Raw genomic sequence first — 19,125 nt, forward strand, 5'->3', positions numbered from 1 at the left:
GACATCCCAAATCCAACAACAGCAGGACAGGGTTGCTGGGATGACCTTGTCAGCTCCACAGCCACTGCCAGGATGGCTAGCCCTGCTTCTCAGCCTGGGCAGCTCTTCTTCCTTTACCATGGTAAAGGCCTGTGGCAGTGACCTGCTCCCAGCACAGACCTGTTCCTTGGCAGGCCCCACACACAGCCAGACTCACTCTGGCCAGCCCTCGAAGGTGGAGACAGTGAAAAGTGACATCATGGCTGAGAAGACATTGTCGAAGTGGAAGTTGCTGTGCAACCAGACACGCTCCTGTAGCTCAATCTGCGTGGGGTCTCCGTCCACGTAGTTGATGAAATAACCCCTGCAGCAGAAAGGATGTGGTGCTTACTGGGCAGGGCCCCCTTCAGCCCACCTGCTGCAGTGCTGGCCCAGGGCTCTTTGGTCCCTGGGAGTGGAGGATAGCCCTGTGCTTTTTCCTGATTTACCCTAGGGTGAGGGGGAACAGCAGGAGACCTCAGCTCCACTTTTTGGATGCAACATCCCCATGCAGGAACACAAGTAGCGCCCGCCACACACACCCCTCCCGTCCCTGGCCACTGCCCTGCTGGTGCTGGGCTGCAGAGAGCTCTTACCTGCACTCCTTCTCCGTCATCTTGGATGGATCTGTGCATCTGTAGAACTTGCCCTGCATTTAACAGACATCAAAAGAGGCTATGATTTTGCTGTGACTTCAGAAGCCCTGGGAAGTTTTGACTTTTTCACAGCCCACAGTCAGTCCCCACCCTGCCTCTGTGCTGACTCTGGCCCCTGCCTCACACCACCACCGGCTTCCCCACTCTACATGCCAATGCAACCCAGTTCACAGGGTATTTCATGAGCCATGGCAGACCCTGGGGTCAATCCCAGGCTGTGACAAGTAAATGTTGCTTAGTGATGGGAACAAATCTTCCAGGCCCTGAGCTGAGACCTATCTAGCTCATCCTATCTGGGAGCCAACTATTCGGAAAATAGGGAAGAAAGCAGTAACCACAGAATCAACTAAAAGTTAAGGTATGCTGACAGATTTGCTCAGTTTGCAGGGAGTCCTGAAAGCTCTCCCCACGTTGGCTGGGAATTTAAGCTCAATTATTAGAACAAGGCTGAGCTCAGCCAGGGCCAGCTCTGCCTTAGAGCAGCCAAGGCCCAGAGAGCAAGAGTGGTGCTGTGAAAAGGAAACACTGTGCATCCAAAGCGCAGAGGAAGTCAGAAGCACTTGCCACCTTAGAAAGGGGAAACCGAGGCACTAAGTGGGGCGAGGCAGCTGGTCCCTTTACATGTGCTGTCTGGACCTGGCAGTATCCTGGGCATTTCCTGCCCTCCTCCCACAGCAGGCTCTTCTGCCAGGAGGTCTGGTGCAGGCAGTTCTTCTTGCAGAACACAGAGAGTATGGCCTGTGCTGATCTCAACACTGGGAGACACCATCCCCAAGGGCTATGACTGGAAGAGCCTGTCTAGGATATGCCTGAGCAGAACGTCTCTTCTGCCCATCTGAGACACCTCTCACCTTGAAGAGCTGAACCCCGATACAGGCAAACATGAATTGCAACAATGTCGTGACGACCACAATGTTACCGATAGTCTTGATGGCCACGAACACACACTGGACCACGTGCTGTGGAGATCAAGGACAGTGCACAAGTAAGTATGCCTGCGGCAAGCCTCTGCTGCGTGTCCCACACCCTCTCAACTGCAGGGATGGGCCCCAGGAAGAACAGGAGCCTGCCGAGAGCGTTGGGATGGGGCAGACCCCTTCCGCTGATGGGGAGAGGGAATTGGGTTCCTGGCCCTGCAAACCCCACACGGCATGATGCCTGCCACATAACCTCCTGTGAGGACTCTCATGGGCCAAGGTCCCCCAGCCCCAGCCTCCCTCTTACCTTCAGCCCCTTTGCCCTGTTAATGGCTCGCAGAGGTCTCAGCACCCTCAGCACCCGGAGGATCTTCACCACTGAGATGGCACTGGACCTGAGGAGGAAGGCAGAGCTGAGCTGGGACGATTCCCCTGCCCAGGTCAGCCTGGCACTGCCCCCCCAAGCAGCCATGGAGGCCAGGCTGGGACTAGGGGTGAGGGGCAAGAGCTGGCAGAGACATGCGGATGTCACCAAGCCACCACCCCACATAAGGCCAAGAGACATCAGCAGCTGGAAAAGCAGCTCCAAATTTAATTCCTACACAGATCTTCACCTTTGACACTCAAGGAGTTTGCTTCCCTGCCTCCCAGTTGTCCATGCCCTGTCCCCCTAAGCATGACTTTATGGACACTAACACATGGGCTAATGCCCAGCCTTTGGGCTGGCTGCTCCTTCTCCATCCAGCACAGAGAGCTGCAGCACCCCAGCTGTCCTGCCAGGCTAAACAGACCAGTGTCCACCCCGCAAAGTGTGGAGGTGCTTACTCGATTCCCATGGAGATGAGGGAGACAGCAACCACCAGCAAGTCGAGGATATTGAAGGAGTTCCTGCAGAAGGAGCCTTTGTGCAGGAAAGCACCATAGGCTGTCATCTGGAGAGCAGAAGGAGTTAGGAAAGAGGCCAGGCAGGTCTTGGGGGCATGATCCCTCCACAGGCCTGGGGTGGACAAGGCACAAGCGACTTCTCACAGCTCCATGGCCTGGGAACCCTATCCCGCTCCAACCACTAGCTCTGCAGCCAGGCAGGAAGAGGACTTCAGCTGGAAAGCCTCTGTACTGTACTGGCTGGAGACAAAACACTTCCCAGTCATTCAGCAAATTAAAGAGGAGAAGAGTAAAGAGATTTGGAGTGGGAGCAACGTGCAGCAGCTGCTTGAATTACTGTTTTACTCCACAGATTTCCATTGCTTTCTCTTTCTCAAAGTTTTTCATAAGGGCATGTCAGAATGAAAATGCTGGTGCCATGGCCCATCTGTCCCTGTGCCACAGCACAGCTGACTCGGCTGTCTGACCTCACTAGAGGGGACATATGGCCTCTGGGGCAGATCACACACCACCTAGACTGCATGAACTCTGGGGACATGAGGATCAGCCAGCAGCTTCTCCTCAGTGGGACCTCAAGCTTGCACCCAAACCCAACAAGCATGAGTGCCCATGGCCAGAACAGTTTGGACCCATGCACTGGGTCATGCGCGTGGCCAGAACCACGGGGCAGAGGGACTCACCTTCAACACAATTTCAACTGTGAAGACAGAGGTGAAACCAATGTCAAAGTATCCAAGAATCTGGGGACAGAAGCACAAGAACTGGATGAGATTTGGGTGACATGGGAAATGCTTCAGTGTGTTCAAACAACCTGGCCTTGTGGTTTTGCCATCCACTCTGTGGACTGGGGAGCCCACCTAGCTCAACAGAGCCTGCAAACCCAGTGCCAAGAAGACTCCTGAACTTCCCTCAGCTTTGCTGATCTTCCCCAGTGCGTGATCCAACCTGCAGCCTGGGACCAAGCTCTCAGTTTCCAAGTGAGTGGGGCTTGACCTGATTCACCTGAAAGCATCTGATCCCCAAAAGCACTGAGTGCCTTGGGAAGCTCTCACATGTGATCTCCCCGGTCCCTGCCAGACACTGCACTGGTACAGACCTATTTATGCCTTGTGTGGTTAGACTTGTGGCTACCACGGCTCCATGTCAGCAGCATTTCAGGGTGCTGCACACACACCAGTGGTCCAGTTTGCTACCTGTAACAGTGTGCTCCCTGCTGCTGCCCCCCCCAGCCTGACCTGTATTGCCCGTAACCCTGCTCAAGTGATAACCACCAGTGGCCGTCGTAATGGATGTGTCTGGTCATGTGGATTCGGGGGAGACAAGATAACAACACAATAGCCAAGGGCTAATTTGAGTAATGTGCCTACCTAACCACGGTACTGGTCAATGTCTGACTCAAGCCAAATTTGGAAGAAACTAACATCTGTAGTTGGTATGTAAATATGACTATAAGTCAATTATCTTACTCCATAACTAGTGGACAGCCCAGGGCCTGTTGAGCTCTCCTGCACGACAGCAGGCTGGGCTGCATGTCAGGATCTCCCCTTGAGTAGAGACACCTCTCAAGGTCACTCCTCAAGGTTGAGAGAATCCTTATTGCGTCAGATACTCGGTAAGTGAATTGGGAATAAGCATGCCAAAACTTTGAAAACTTAGCTAAGTTAAGTGATATAAACGATTGAGTGTGCATATATAATCCTTTAGACATAAACCGTTGACCAAGTCTGGGACTAAGTCTGGATCCAGCCACACCTAAACTCCTCTCTGAGAAGGAGTTCAGAATGCAAGGGGGTCCTTTCTGAACCTTGTGACTCTACAGGACGGTCTCCCTGACAGTTTTGTCTGACCCTGTCCTCCATCCAGTAAATAATCAAGCATACCTTGCCATCGAATCTTGTTAAACAAACCACTGTCACATTTACTAACAAACTTCATTAAATCACTGTTTTGTATCGGTAAACATATTGCTATTTCTCTCTTACAAGTGCATCACTCCATCCGTGACACCACCTCACAGGATGTCCCTATGTCCAATAAGCCACCACAGCCTTGAACCAAGGTAATCTCATACACCCTGTCAGGTGGATCTCTTCACCCAGAAGTAAACTGAGACATGGAGCAGTAAAAACTTGTCCCAGCTGTGCCCTGAATGGAAAACACAGCCAGCCTCTCCTTCCAGAGTGTATTTCCCTCCCAGAGGCAGGGATTAAATCACAGCTACCTGCCTAGGCATGACATGTGGCAAGCAGGTCTCTGCTTACTGGGGAGCTGGGGGGATCTCCATGAGGTCTCCCCGACTCATCCCAACCCTCCACAGCTACACAGGTACCTGGTTGCGGAAGGACTCGGCCCGGATAGGATCCTCAGCTGCCAGTGAGATGCTGCTGAGCAGAATGAAGAGCAGGATGAAGTTGGTGAACCAGGTGGCATTGACAATTCTGTGGCACAGCATCCGAAACCTGCCATGGACAGAAATGACATGAGATGCTGAGAGTGGCCAGAGGGACATCAGATAGGGCCATGGTAGCCTGGAAGAGGGTTATGGCTAAACCTTGAGGACAGGAAGGCCCTAGGCATGAAGGGATGTCTGTGCACCCCTTCCACAGAGACTTTTACCAGTGAGCTGGCTCCCTTCAGAGCTGGCTGTTACGCACAAGTAGGACCCTATTGGGAAGGGTCATGCCAGAACTACCCAGGTCAGGCCTGTCTCCACGAGGCAGCGAGAAGGGTCAATGCCTACTTGTTGGTTGGGCTGAAGATGAAGAAGGAGCTGGCTTCAGGCATGGGCACAGCCTTCTCTTTCAGCTGTAGCTCTGCGAGGGGACGTGGCCGAGGACTCAGGGGGATTTCAGGCTCATCTTCCTCATCATCACCTGCACAGTGGCCATGAGGAGGGAAAAGGAAAGAATCACCCAGAGAGGGAGAGGGAATGTGACCTTACGGACAATCCTCTGATCCTGTGATCCTGATGTGGCATCTGTGCCAGGAGGACCTCAGTACCCCAAGGCTGGCAGAGGGTCACCACATCCTTTGCTCCTCACACAGCCAGGATTCTGGCACCATCCCTCTGCAGTTCCTCCCCAGCTTTCCTGCTGTGCTGCCAGGGACACATCTTACCTGGGAAGTCTGCAGAAGGGTAGGGGTCTTTGATCTCATTGACATTGGATTCAAATTCATCCACTTTTAACTGAAACAAGGGAGAGACAGAGAGGACGTGCAGCTGAGTGTGCCAGTATTGCTGCCAAATGCTGCATGTTGGCCAGACCCTATCCTCTTGGAAGTCATGTAGGGCAAGCAGTGTCTCTGCATTCGGCCCGTACAGCACCAAGCACATGGAGTCTTGGCCCAGGATGGAGTAGGGTGAGGGGAAATACCTCAGGGATGCTACAGTCTGAGCAAAGAGCAATACCAAGAGTATGGGACAGGGGAATGTGTGCTGTGCAAGAGCCTGGGGCCATGCACCTATACCATGGGTGGAATAAGACATGGGGTAACTCCTGGCTGATTCCCCATGGGGCATCTCTGGAAAGTGGATAGGGAAGCAGCTGCTGCCCAGATGTTTGTAAGAGGCAGTTCTGCACACAGTCGGCACAGCTGAATAGAGGGTTTTCCATACAGGTGTGGTGTGGACATCAAGGAGGTCTGGGATGCTGTTCACTTGCTCTGCTCCCCTCCACACTGGTGTGCATCAGCCCATCTCAACCACTGACAACTGGCTGTGGCCAAGGAAATGAATCAGAGGAAAAGGATACTCAGCAATGGACCTGTTTCACCAGGCAACATGTCCTGTCTGTGCCCAGAGAGTCTCCATCACCAGAGGATTCTAAGGTGAGGAGTGATTCTGGCCCAGAAGAGTTCAGACCCAGGCTGGCTCCAAGCCTTTGTCAGTCCTGGCTGGAGGGAGGAGGAGCCTGGTCCCTCACCAGGAGCTCCCCAAGGCTCAGCCCCACCAGCACTGACCTTGGCTGTTGTAGGAATCCCTTCTCCCTTTGCTTTCTGCTCAAGCTTCTTTGCCAGCATCTGCTTCTCATCTTCAGACTTCTCTGGGTAACCTCTGAGTGGAGAGGAAGGGAGAGCAGGAACTGAACTCTGGGCACAGGTATGGGCGATTTTGTTCTGACCCCTCACACCAAAGTACCTGGTCTGGGAGCTCCCACTGCCAGGGACTGCAGCACTCACCTGGACATCTTCCGCCGCTTGCGTTCCTCTGCTTTGGCCTTCTGGGCTAAGGTCAGGCTCTCAGCCTCAGCCAGATTATCAACTGCGATGGCCAGGAAGACATTGAGGAGGATATCTGGAGGGACAGCGCTAAGGATGTGAACTTGGTTCCTGTTTGGAGGATGTGGCCAGAGCTGTCAATGGTCTCCAGGGTGCCCTGAGAAACCTTCCTGGAGCTAAGCCCTTGAGATAACCCTGGCTGGTGATCCCTAACCCTGCACCCATGCTTGTAGGTACTAAGCTTTGGGCTGGCTGCCCTCTCTGCCTTAGCTCAGTCCATCCAGCTCAGCCTTGTTACTGCATTGACTGATGACTGAATCTATGCCTGCTGGTCATCCAAACTTGCTCCATGGTGTGCTTTCCTCGACTCCAGACCCCAGCCACCACCAATGCAAGCCCTGAAGCCTGTGGTTTGTTCCCTTGCTGTTCAGCACTGAAAAGCTTAAGGCAAGCACTGAAAGTTTAAGTAAGCCCCCCCGCTTCACAGTCCTGTGTAGCTGATGCTATGGGGCTCAGTACAGGGATCCCGGGCCTGGCTTCGCAGGCAGAGGATACAGTTCCCACAAACAAAGAGGATGATGAAGTAGATGCAGACCAGCATGCCAGGAAAGGATGGGCCCCCATAGGCCATGATCCCATCATACATGATTGAATTCCAGTCCTCTCCAGTCAGGATCTGGGAGCAGAGCAGAAATAGGGACTCAGCAGCCTTCAGAGCAGAGCACAGCAGAACCCCACAGCTCAATCCTGCCCTCCTGGCTCCAGCCCCAAACCTTTACAGGCCCTACAGCCCCACAGCCAAACCCCACCTCCCTGCTCAGCCCTAATCCTGCACTACTGCTCGTGACCCCAATCACATTTCCCTGCTCCTGCCTCAAAGCCACATTGCCTCCCACAAACCCACATCTCTCTGAGCCCCAGCTCTTGCCAGGAGACCCACAGCCCAGGTGAGACTCCCAGCACCCTGTCCTCCAGCCCCCTGCTGCACTTCCCACAGCACCATACCTGGAAGACACTGATGAGGGCCTGGGGAAAGTTGTCGAATGTGCTGCGCCGCACTTCCATGTCCTCAAAGTCAAACTTGCCCCCAAAAAGCTGCATGCCCAGCAGTGCAAAGACAATGATGAAGAGGAAGAGGAGGAGGAGCAGTGAGGCAATGGAGCGGACTGAGTTGAGCAGGGAGGCCACTAGGTTGCTCAGGGATGTCCAGTACCTGGGGAGAGGAGAGACAGGAGTGTGTGGGAGGTGAAGGAGTGGGGAAGGCTGTGGGCAGGACCAGGTAGGCGCAGGGAACAGCCTGACTGGCCCAGGGGGATGTGCTGGCAGCCCAGGAAGGGGGAGCTCTGAACCAGCACCACTCACAGGCTGGGCACTGGGACTGCTCTAGCCAGGCCCCAGGAAGTGGAAATGAAGCTCCAGGCCTGGTGTGACAGGCAAGACACCCTGCTGCCTGCACAGGGCACCAGCAGGCGGGATGGGGAAGCGGGATGAACACACAGTGGGTTGGCGCCAGGAAGAGAAGCCAGGAGTCCTAGTCCACATCACCCCCACTTACAACACCCCAGAACCCAGAGCGAGAGAGGGACCCCAGGAGACTTCCAGCAAGCCCTGCTCTGTCCTCCTTGCCACTAGACCATGTCCTAGAGACAGAAATCCCCAGCTTGGCCTTGTTCCTCCATCCAGGAACTACCAGCTCTGCTCATGCTGCAGCCCTCCCCAGGGACAAGGCCAGTGATGCCTGGGAACTGTGAGCCACCAGCACCCACAGAGCTCCCTCCCCAACCTGGTGATCTTGAAGATGCGGAGAAGCCGGATGCAACGCAGCACAGAGATGCCCAGGGGTGACAAGGTGCCTAGTTCCACCAGGATGGTCTCCAAGATCCCCGCAGACACCACGAAGCAGTCAAAGCGGTTGAAGAGTGACATGAAGTACTGGCGCAGACCCAGCGCGTACATCTTCAGCAGCATCTCAGCCACAAAGAGGGCCAGCAGCACCCGGTTGGCATTGTCTGGGGTGCAAGATCCAGCCCATCAGAGCATGGACCTCTTAATCTCACCATGGCACAGCAGTAAGGGAAGGAGGGCAGTGCTGCTCACCTCCCTTCTCTGCCCGCTGAGAGCTGCAGCTGCAGCAAATGCTCTTCTTCAAGGAGTACACAGGAAGATGAGAAGGGTGATGTGTAACTGTGTGCTTGTATGTGTAAGAGTGTGGCTGTACTGTGCATGCAGTGCGTGCATGTGTACTGGGCTGTGCGTGTGTGTACATGTGGCTGAGCTGTGTACATGTGCGCAGAGCTGTACTTCATGTGTCTGTGTGTGTTTGCATGTGTGTGGGTGCAGGTAGCGTGACTCCATGCATAAATGTGTGTGGCTATACTGCATGAGTGCATGCAATGTGTGTTTGTGTGTACTATGCATGTACAGGTGTAAATGTATACACTCTATGTGTGTTCACCATGCAAACCCATGTCCATAAGAATATATATGCTGTGCATGTATAACTGTATGGACCACACATTCAATGTGCAGCTGTGTGACAGTGCAGGGGGGATGGTGTACACACACTCATGTGCAGGCTGTGTTTGTGTGCATGGGCAAGTCTACATGTGTCTAACAGCCCCTGTGCCATGCCAGTGTGGCTGTGCATGCACAGTAATAGTTCACGCATGTCTCCGGGGCAGCGGGGTGTCCCAGGCCCTCCCTCTCCCTCAGGCTCTTTGCTCACCTTGCACCTGTGTCAGCCATTCTGGCTGGAAGTGGTGCTCAGAGGCAATGGAGAGGGTGTTCAGTGCCACCAGCAGGATGACAAGCCAGTAGAAGAACTTGGACTTCACCACATCCCTGCACTTCCTACGAAACATTCGGTTCCAACGCCTCCACCGACGGCTGGAGAGACGGGCAAAGGGTCAGCCCAGGGCTGTGCCTACAGACTGCAGAGCAAAGCCACCCCTGCTCTCTTCTCCAGGGGCCTTCCCTGGAAAAGTCTGAGGAACATAACCCCGCCCCTGGCACTTGGGTGCATTCACTCAGGCATTGCAGTTCATTCACACAAACACCTCCTGGCTTCTTTCTGGCCTACAGTCACCTCTGGTTGGCTGCTACAGGCCCAGCTCCTAAACCACAAGACAGCCTGCATGGGCCATGAGAGGATGCTCAGAGCCTGGTCCCAAAGTGAAAAGGTTGTTCACCTTGAAGTGGCTTTTTGCCAGTACCAGAGCAAAATTCCACAATGTTTGCATCTCCTCCTGAGCACATAGCCCCTGACTCTCCCCCAGAAACCAGTGGCTGACAAGAAAGCCTGGCCCAGCCAGGACAGCAAGCAAGAGACTGTGCAAGCCCACATGCAGAGCAGCAGATGGTTCAACCAGTACATACTTACAAGTAGAGAATCCACTTGTTCATGCCCTCAATTTCATACAAGCTCTCTGACTCTGACCCTCCTTCATCCGATGGCATCATACCTAAGAAGGGAACGACATCCCAGGCTTTCATTGGACCCCTTGGGAAGAACATGTGGGAGGGAATCTCTCCCCGGAGCACATCAGGAAGAGCTTCCCCATCAGAAGTGAAACCAAGAAATGCTGTCCCAAGGACACAGCAGCAAGAGTTTGGGTAGAAGGTTTTGAGTGTCAGGTGCAAACCAGGAACACCTGCCCTGCAGCAAGAGCAGCAGCAACCCAGACAGGCAGCCTGAAGAGACAGCAGTGTGTACATAGGGTTCCCTCAGTGCAAGACGCTCCCAGCATGGAGAAAACTGGGGTCAGTTGTGATCTGAGCAAATGCTGAACAACAGGAAGTTTGTAAAAGCACTGACCACAGGTGTGGAAGAGGTGTTTTGTCTTTCCAAGTATTTCCGAAGGCTTTTTGCACACATGTATCGCTCAGCTTGAGGCATCAAAACTTATTCACTAGGCAGGGTGGCATAGCAGATGCAGCAGGTCAGTGGCAGAGCTCCCCAGCCCTTTCTGAGCCATTGGCTAGAGGTCTGTATGTTCACCCCCCTCCCTCAGCCACTTCTAATCCCTTAAAATTGTCAAGCAATGGCAAGAAATTCATGCATCTGTTAGTGTGCAAGCTAGTAACCCTGCACTCTGACCCTGAAAACAAAAGTGCACATGCTCCTCATGGCTTCTCATGGTCATTTCAGGTGCACTTTGCCAAAGGAGACCTAGGGCTTGCTAGTACTCTGCAAATATTAAATACAGTGGTTGAGGTGGAGATTTAGCATGAGGGCCAAGTTATTGCTAGTTTGGGTCAGTTTCAATAAAATTATTCAGGAAAGAAAAAAAAAAAGAGGAAGGAAACTGTTCTGCAGAAGTCAAAGCATTTTGTTTCATAGGTTTTCAAGCAAAACGAGTCTTTGTGACTTCTCCAAAGGTCACTACCCTGCCTCTCTAGGATGGTCAGTGTTAGGAACCCAACCCTCATGCTAAGGGTCTTTGACCAAGCAGAGCTGCTACCTTCTCCCCTGGCCCGGTCACTGTCCATGACCTCAGCATGGGTGATCCAATCCATGTAGCCCTTCAGATCCTCTTCCAGTTGCTGCTTCTCCCGTAGCTTCTGAAACGTGCCCCGTGACTTGGCCTTCTCACGCTCTTTGGTGAACTCACTGGGACAAGGCAAGCAGCAGAGTGAGACTCAGGAGGGGGACGGTGTGGAAGTCAGGTACCACAGCCCTGTGCCAGGCCAATCCTTGCAGAAAGGTAAAAGTCTGAAATAGTCTACCACTTAGTGTTACCACTACATTGCTCTAGTGACTTTCCTCTTTCTTAGCCCTGTTCCATGATGCAAGATCATGGGGGATCATCACCTGATGCCTGATGGCAGGCAAGGTTTCTTCCCCACCACTGGCTGCTCTTTGGGAGCTCCTTGTTGCAGGATGCTGTGGTTGGACATGCCAACTAAAACTAGACATTGGAGGCTGTGGGAGTTCTCCAGCCCTGCTAAGGATTAGAGCAAGTGGGGTTTCACCCATCTGAGGGGCAGAAAGCTGCCCCAAGCTCTCCATGTGGGGAAGGTGAGCTCAACCTATGGCAAGTAAACAGGACACTATTTTCATGGTAACATGGGAAAGACAGGTCTGCCAATGCAGGGGGTCTCACTCTTCTCATTCTTTGTTAATTAATTTCTTTTCTCTCCTGGTATCTGGCAGGACTGTAGATCTGCTGCCCAGCCAATCTGGTGTTGCTATGTGTTAGTAACAGGTCTCAGACAATATAACAATAATTAGACATACTACGCCTCAGGACTTGTCAGGCCTTGTCTGGATTTTCCTGATCTGAAGCATATTTTAGCTATATTTGCAAAAATACTTCAGAAACTTTTGCTGTGTCTGCAACTTAATCTAGGATCAGATGACTACTGTCCAGCTCGTCCTGCTGTTACAGCCAACTTCATGCAAAGGTCTGGTGCCTGTGGTCTGTCTTGTGGTTTTGAGCTTGTTTTAGCTATATTAATACCCAATTTGTTTTAACCTTGTGCAGTTGTATGGTTCTTGCCATAGAAAAGGACTAAGAAATCCAAGTAATCAGGGTATAACTAACCCTTGTGAACTAATAGAGACGATGAGTGTGATCCACTTCAATCCTGAGACTCTACTACATGGCAAGGGAAGATACCAAACTATAAGGCTGTAGAAACAACTGCATATACACCAGTGCTGCAAAGAGTGGACTGAAACATAAGCCTACTTGGCCAAGTAATGAGTTTAAAGCCATTTATACTAGGTGTGGTGACATGCAGTGAATAGCTAGGACAGTATAATGAAAGATCACCAATTCTGATTAGAATATGCCTTTGGTACAGGAAAACCAATCATTTGAATTCTTAAAAAAAGTGCAAATGAAGTACGTCCCCTGGGGATTTACAAGTGTTGTCAAGTACCATAGGACTGAAAGGATTGAAACATATAAAAAAGACCCTGAGCCTACACAGAACTGAGGAGAGAAGCCACCCTCACTGCCCAGGACAAAACACAGTTTCCAGCAACAAAACTGGGATGCTGGCACCTCACCACAACAATGCATAGTAGGTTGAACATTGCACCAGAGATATTTTGTGCATAGCAGCTTTAACTGTACTGCTATGGGAATTACCACTACTTGAGTCATTTGGCATAGAAGTGTTATGATCATTGTAACCAGACTGATGATAGCTCGTTGTTGTATTTGGATGAGACTGCTGAAGCATTAATTAGACTAACAGTATTTCTCTTGCATCCCTTGCATTCATATCAAAGGTATTTTCCTTAGGCTGGCCATAAGGAAATCGTGTGTGCTCACAACAGGACGGCAGCGCTGTTGGTACCAGCGAGAATGAGTGTCTCGACCCACAGCTGTGGGGTAAGGACTGCTGCTTTGAGCTCCCTGCTCAGCTTCTTTTGCTGTGAGTGCTGGCAGACACACTACAACACTACAAACACCTAATAATGTGCTCCATGGCTGTGTTTGCTGACAGCTGCTTGTGCTACAGGGAAAAGATTTCTGTGTTAGGTTTTGAGCTAAACCTCAGACAGTCATGAACACTAACACACAAAGTAACTCAAGGCTTAGGGTTTCTAAGCATGCAAAAAAAAGAGAGAGGAATGGGAGAGTAAAAAGGAACAGAAACCTTTCGAGGCTTTCTTCTTGTATAGCTAAAACCAGCCAATGTCAACACTCTGATCACGCTCACTGATCTGCTGGCAAAGAGAAAGGACAGGGTGGCACTTACCCACTCAACACCCCCAGCACCAGGTTGAGAACAAAAAAGGAGCCAAGCAAGATAAGGCTGACAAAGTAGATCCAGGGCCATTCATTCCCAATGGCATCATTCACCTGGCAAGGAGAGAGGCAGATGAAGCATTCTGAACACAGTCTGCTGTCTGTCGCCTCTTAGGGCCCCCTCAACAGCCTCTGGGAGCTTTGCCTCCTCTAAGGTGAGTGCTTGGGATGCTAGCAGATAAACCTGACTCTGAGCCCTGGCTCCTTATGACTCTGCCTCTGGTTTTAGAGGAGGTAAAGCCAGACCCAAGCATTTTGGGATCAGATTTAAACATCAGTCCCATGCCTAAGGCTCAGCAAGAAAGTCTCCCAAAGACTGCAAAACATGGGGTTTTGCTGGAGAAGCATCCACCAGCCAGCCATTGCTGTGCCTGGCCTGTACCCCTTCACAAAAGTGGTAGCTGGAGCACCGTACTGTCTGTCTGGAGAGCAAGGACAGCTTCGGCAGTGCCTGCAGAGATGCAGAAGACATGCCTGGTGCATTACGGGATATGTATCACAGTGTGAAGCTTGGTGGGGGGAGGATGTCTTTCACTGGTGGAGAGACCTAGCCCTGCTATGGAGTCCTGTGTCCTGGAGGGAATTCCCTGCTCGGAGGCAGGACCAGCAGTCACCTCTGCCGAGCTGGTCACCAAGCCCAAGCTGCTGATGCGTACCCAGTAGAGGACTTCAGTCCAGCCCTCCATGGTGATGCACTGATAGACAGTCAGCATGGCAAAGCCAAAGTTATCGAAGTGAGTGATGCCATTGTTGGGCCCTGGCCAGCCGCTTCGGCACTCAGTGCCATTGATGGTGCAGTGTCGCCCGTGGCCAGAGCTGGTACATGGGGCTGGTTTCTCTGATGCCACCGTGGCAATCACATCTGAGGGGGAAAGCCATGGTGTGAGCAGCAGGTTAGGCCAAGTAGAGCAGGTCCCAGCACCTCCCAGCCTCCTGCAGAAGCTTTCCAAAAAGTGCCCCTTTCATCACCTCCTCACACCACATACCATCACCAAGCTGTGTGCTGTACCAAACATCCTTCAGTCCAGCCACACTCCCAGGCCTGATGCTGGCACAACCAGTCTTTCTGCTACCCACAGAACCTCTGTGGTCCCCACAGCAGCCACACAGAGACATCTCTGCCAAATCACCCCCCTGACACAGCCCCACCTGTCCCAAGGTAGTAGCATGTCTTGTGCATCTTGCCCTTGAAGAGCTCTTGCCCAACAATGGCGTAGATGATGATCATGAAGAGGACCAGCAGGGCAATGTGGAGCAGGGGCACCATGGCCTTGATGATGGAGTTCAGGACGACCTGAAGGCCTGCACCAAGGAGAAGGGAGAGGTCAACCACTTTCTAAACAGCTTTGGGTGCACCTTGCATTCCTGCCAGCCCCTCTGACAAGCAGCCTCTGAAATGCCCTGGGTCAAGGGAAGAGGGGCATAGGTTGGTTGGGGCTGAAATCTCTGAAGCAAGAAATCCTTTCTCTACCCACCATGCAAGCATGCAGAAGACCCCAGCAGAGCAAGGCACCAGGCAGTGCTGGAGGCCGCTTCATGCCCCTCCATTTATTCGGTTGCTCTCATTCTGACTGTATTCACATGAGTTATGGAAGAAGAACCCTGCCCTGAGAAACCAGAGTGAGGTCCTGGCCCCTTTCACACTGGCCACCAAAAGGTGCTGACACTGAGCTATGGAGGGAGCTATATGTGTGCCTACCTGCAGATCCTCAGTGTTGACAACTGCAAGCTGTAGGGATGAGCAAGAACCTTGGGCTTCTCTGCACCCACCTTGTCGCTGGGCTTGATCCAGCCGCAACAAGAAACCTGCCCCATGGCCCCCCACCCTGGCCAGGCACAGTGGTTCAATCAACCTGCCAGCCCTTCATGCTGGCAGTACACCTAGCACCCACTTGGCACTCCGGACACCAGGCGCAGGGGTCTCAGCACACGAAATGCTCGGAGGGCCTTCACATCAAAGCCGCCTTTTCCCCCTGAAGTTCCTCCCTGCTTCGCATTGACCTGTTCCAGGGTCATGGTGATAAGCCTGAAAGAGCCGGGGTACAGAGCAGGGCAGGAAGGGGGAGAAGCAGAAGAAAGGACAGGGAGAAAGAGAAGGGCATGAGGATGGAGACCAAGAAATCCATGCTAAGGATTCAGAGCTCTGCAGGCAGAAAAGCGAGGGACAGGACTCTACCAGCTGCAGTCATCCTGACCCAGGGAACAGCTCTTGGCTAAGTCCAGCTCCTGGGTGCACTTGTGGCTGGGCACTCCTCCACTGGGTGCCACCTGCACTGCTGAGCACCCAGGGGCCCTCCCACCCCCTAGTGCCCAATGGACCTTCACCCTGTGTGCCAAACCCTGGAGGATCCCATGCCACTCCTATTCTCCAGGGCAAGGAGACCCAAGAGGCATTAAGGAGTCAGACAGGAAGAAACAGGGGTTAGAGAGGATCCCAGGGGATGTCAGGGCATGAAAAAGGGTCCCAAGGGAGAAGGCCATGAACTAAGTCTACAAGTTGCCCCCAAACCCACTGCAGTCACTAGAAAAATCAATGTAGCTGATGGGCTGTGGACCAGGCGGGTACAAGCTGAGCACCAGCAGCTTCCCCTCCTTGCATTACCCTAGAGACACGATGGAAAAGTCGAGCACGTTCCAGCCATTTCGGAGATAGGCATCCGTATGGAAAAGAAACCCATAGGCAATTATCTTGAGCATCGCCTCAATGGCAAAGAAGATCAGGAAGGCGTATTCAATCTTCTCCTGAGGATTGGAAAGGCAAGCAGGAAAGGATGCTCTGTTAGAGCACACTGTCACCTCCCTTGGTATCACCACCATGCACGGCTGCCCCCCGCATGTCTCTGGATCAGCCCCTGCTACCAATCCATCTGTGATCTCCCACACACACCAGGCAGCACTGTGGCTACCCTGAGCAGGAAGGGCTGGCATGCCAAGCCACCACATGCCACTCTCTGGCCTGCAGCATCATCCCCTGCATCCCTTCAATGGCACGCTGCCAGGACCATGTCCCTGGGCTATGGGTACCTGTTCTTACAAACTACACCAGCAAAGTCACCATTTCCAAACCCAGCACTCAGAGGTGCTTGGCTCAGGGCACTGCACATCTCCGGTTCTCCTCCCTGCTGCCTCACCCTTCCATTCTCCCATAGCCTTCCTCCCACAGAGAGCACTGACGACTTCTCATCTTCTCCAGCTGAGGGCTTGCTGGGTCTGTCCTGGAGACACCACACAGTCACCATGGGACAAGCCAGCTGCATTGTGGCTTCCTTTGTGCCCTGGGCTTCCAGGGAAGTGAGGCCTTGGGGTCAAGACTTCCTGCCTTAATGCCAGACATTTGCCTGGCAGAGTGAGCTCCTAGAAACTGGCCTGTGGGCTCTGCTGGGCAGAGGCATTGCACCCACTCCCAGGCAGGACCTGGCACCCCGCTGCAGGGGCTCAGCACAGCCCTGCAGCCACAGGGCCCAGAATAGTTCATCTTTCCCTGGAGCGCAGTCAGGAGCTGCCTATGCCCACCTGGTTCTGCCTGTCACTGTGATCACTGCCCTTGCTGCCCTTTCCAGACTGGGATTAAAATTCCTCTGAACCAGCCAGATGGATGGGGCTATTTATATTTCTGTTTTTCCATGGCCTCTTTCCTCCATCTGCACCCCATGAAGGGCAAGGAGCATCCCTGCTTGGGCTCTGCATGGAATTGCACCCAGAAAGGCAGAAATGTCTCTCTCAGACCAAACTGGGAGCAATTCTCCACTGGGGAAGGCTGCAGTGCTGCGAGCACACCTTCTTCCCAGGGTCCCTCTGGTTTGTAAAATGGAAAATGCTGTCCATTTAAGAAACCAGGGCCAGGGCTCAGACAGAGGCATTGCTTGCTCAATTACCACATCCAAAAGCAGTGGCCATGCCAAGTGTCCCTGTATGACTGTGACCCATACAAGTGCCAGTTCCTTGTTGGATCTGAGGGCAGCAATGCTAAGAGCAGAGACCTAAGCATTGCAATTATCAGTGTTATCAGGGCTCTGTCTTCAAGGTTTTAGCTAAGGCAACTCAACACCAGTCACCTCCTTCCATATCAGTGACATCCCCCCTAGCCTGTCCCCAAAAGCCTGTCCTTGTAATCCCAGACATGTAAATACAACTATCGTGAGGATCATTCAGGTATGGAGGGACTGCAGAGCCACATCTAGCAGCCAGTGGTGTGGTGGGGTTATCTCCCTTGCTGCAAATGGAGGAGAAATGGGGGAAGCCCACTGCAAGCTACAGCAGCCCTGCAGCTGCCAAGGCCCAGGCTGGATCCAACCTGGAGCCCCAGCACTGCAAAAGCTAATTCCTTGCCCTGCTTCATCCAGCAGGACAGATTCAGGCTCCAGGGTCTCTGACTGGCAGGGATCTCCCTCTAAAAATCCCTTGCCCAGAATCAAAAGGTCCCTTTGAGAAGCCCAAACCAGATGAACATTGCTTTGGTCAGCTCCAGCGGTATTTGCCCACCATGTGCAGCCAGTGAGCAGCGAGTTTCAAACCTGGGCCAAGGGAGAGCCAGCAGGCAGTCCCCTGGGACCTGGCTATGTTCCCTCCATCCTGGGAGAGGCAATAATTGCAAGTTTTCTTACAGTACCACCTGACTGTTGTGCTTTGAAGAACCAGCCACATACACGGAGCTAGATCATCCTGATCTGTCCTGCTGGTGTAACCCCTCTAGTACAAGGAAAATTCTTGGCATGCCCCATGTGGAGGTTCTATGCAGTGATCCATCAGTGCTGACTGGAGGAATCCCCCACCACCTCCTACAGCTGTAGGTCCAGTTGCCCTGGCTTATCTGGCTGTAAACCATGGGCAAGTACTGATGTTAGCAGAGCTAGAGAAGCCAGGCTGCTGACTATGAAGACATCTCATAAGCATCTTTGTCAGCGAGGTGAGGTGCTGTAGCCTTTCAGTAGGGCAGGTCAGGGCAAATTCTCTCTGGATTCTCCAAGTGGTATGGCAGGACACATACTGGCAATGAAACTCATGTGGCCACAAAGCAATATCCTGAGCCAGGGCAAACTTACTGCAGCCTCTGGATACCAGCAGAAAGAAGCTATAGGGTATTTTGTCCTGGCAGACTTTGTACAAGGTCAAGCACCGCATGCCCTGCACCTGGTGCAGACCCCCCCTTCACGTGCCCAGGCTGATTTGAGAAAAAATCAGTCATGCACTTTGCACAGATCTGGTGCTGCCCATGTTGCAGGTCAGCATGGACACTGTGCACTCACAACCCAAGTGGCCACCCTGTGCCTACATCATGAGGGAGACATGGTAGACCCTGCAAGCCAGGCACACACCGTCTACAGACACAACTCCGCTGACCTCACTGAAGCCCTGGCCAGTTCCTAGCAGCTGAGGACCCACTCTGTACTACCAGCACCCACCATCCCCTCATCAGCCCCAGAATTCAGAGCTGGCTACCCACAGTGGGAGGCTGCTTTGGGAAGGGTGGCAGGGCTGCCTGGGAGAGCTGGGATTGGGTGTATGAACAGCCTAGCCTTCAAAAGCCACTATAAAAAGATGCAGGTCTTTATAACACACCGGGCTGCTACACACACATGCTTCAGCCATGTTAGGGGACACAGAGTAACCTGACCTGTGGGTGCTGAATGAGCTCTAGGAATAACAGCATGCACCATGCCAATGCAATGC

General features: G+C 52.8%; 1 protein-coding gene across 7 annotated transcripts in view; it reads right to left on the minus strand.

The window, feature by feature from the left end:
* CACNA1S (calcium voltage-gated channel subunit alpha1 S) overlaps positions 1-19,125 on the minus strand; it is a 52,853-nt gene that overhangs the window by 19,669 nt on the left and 14,059 nt on the right. For 6 of the 7 annotated variants that reach the window (XM_075055562.1, XM_075055565.1, XM_075055566.1 and 3 more), the window contains 22 exons: positions 16,058-16,197; positions 15,348-15,481; positions 14,605-14,757; positions 14,112-14,317; positions 13,406-13,509; positions 11,155-11,303; positions 10,074-10,155; positions 9,420-9,580; positions 8,478-8,703; positions 7,700-7,907; positions 7,250-7,370; positions 6,656-6,770; positions 6,437-6,530; positions 5,594-5,663; positions 5,217-5,349; positions 4,806-4,935; positions 3,157-3,216; positions 2,417-2,523; positions 1,899-1,986; positions 1,526-1,633; positions 615-667; positions 197-343 (listed from right to left, as the gene is read on the minus strand). In XM_075055562.1, coding sequence (XP_074911663.1) covers positions 197-343; positions 615-667; positions 1,526-1,633; positions 1,899-1,986; positions 2,417-2,523; positions 3,157-3,216; positions 4,806-4,935; positions 5,217-5,349; positions 5,594-5,663; positions 6,437-6,530; positions 6,656-6,770; positions 7,250-7,370; positions 7,700-7,907; positions 8,478-8,703; positions 9,420-9,580; positions 10,074-10,155; positions 11,155-11,303; positions 13,406-13,509; positions 14,112-14,317; positions 14,605-14,757; positions 15,348-15,481; positions 16,058-16,197 — 2,789 coding nt within the window. Of the gene's footprint in view, positions 1-196; positions 344-614; positions 668-1,525; positions 1,634-1,898; positions 1,987-2,416; positions 2,524-3,156; positions 3,217-4,805; positions 4,936-5,216; positions 5,350-5,593; positions 5,664-6,436; positions 6,531-6,655; positions 6,771-7,249; positions 7,371-7,699; positions 7,908-8,477; positions 8,704-9,419; positions 9,581-10,073; positions 10,156-11,154; positions 11,304-13,405; positions 13,510-14,111; positions 14,318-14,604; positions 14,758-14,930; positions 15,044-15,347; positions 15,482-16,057; positions 16,198-19,125 lie in introns of those variants that run through there. The other variant, XM_075055567.1, reaches the window with a different exon arrangement.

This window comes from Buteo buteo, chromosome 23 (assembly GCF_964188355.1).
Source record: "Buteo buteo chromosome 23, bButBut1.hap1.1, whole genome shotgun sequence".
NCBI classification, from domain to species: domain Eukaryota; kingdom Metazoa; phylum Chordata; class Aves; order Accipitriformes; family Accipitridae; genus Buteo; species Buteo buteo.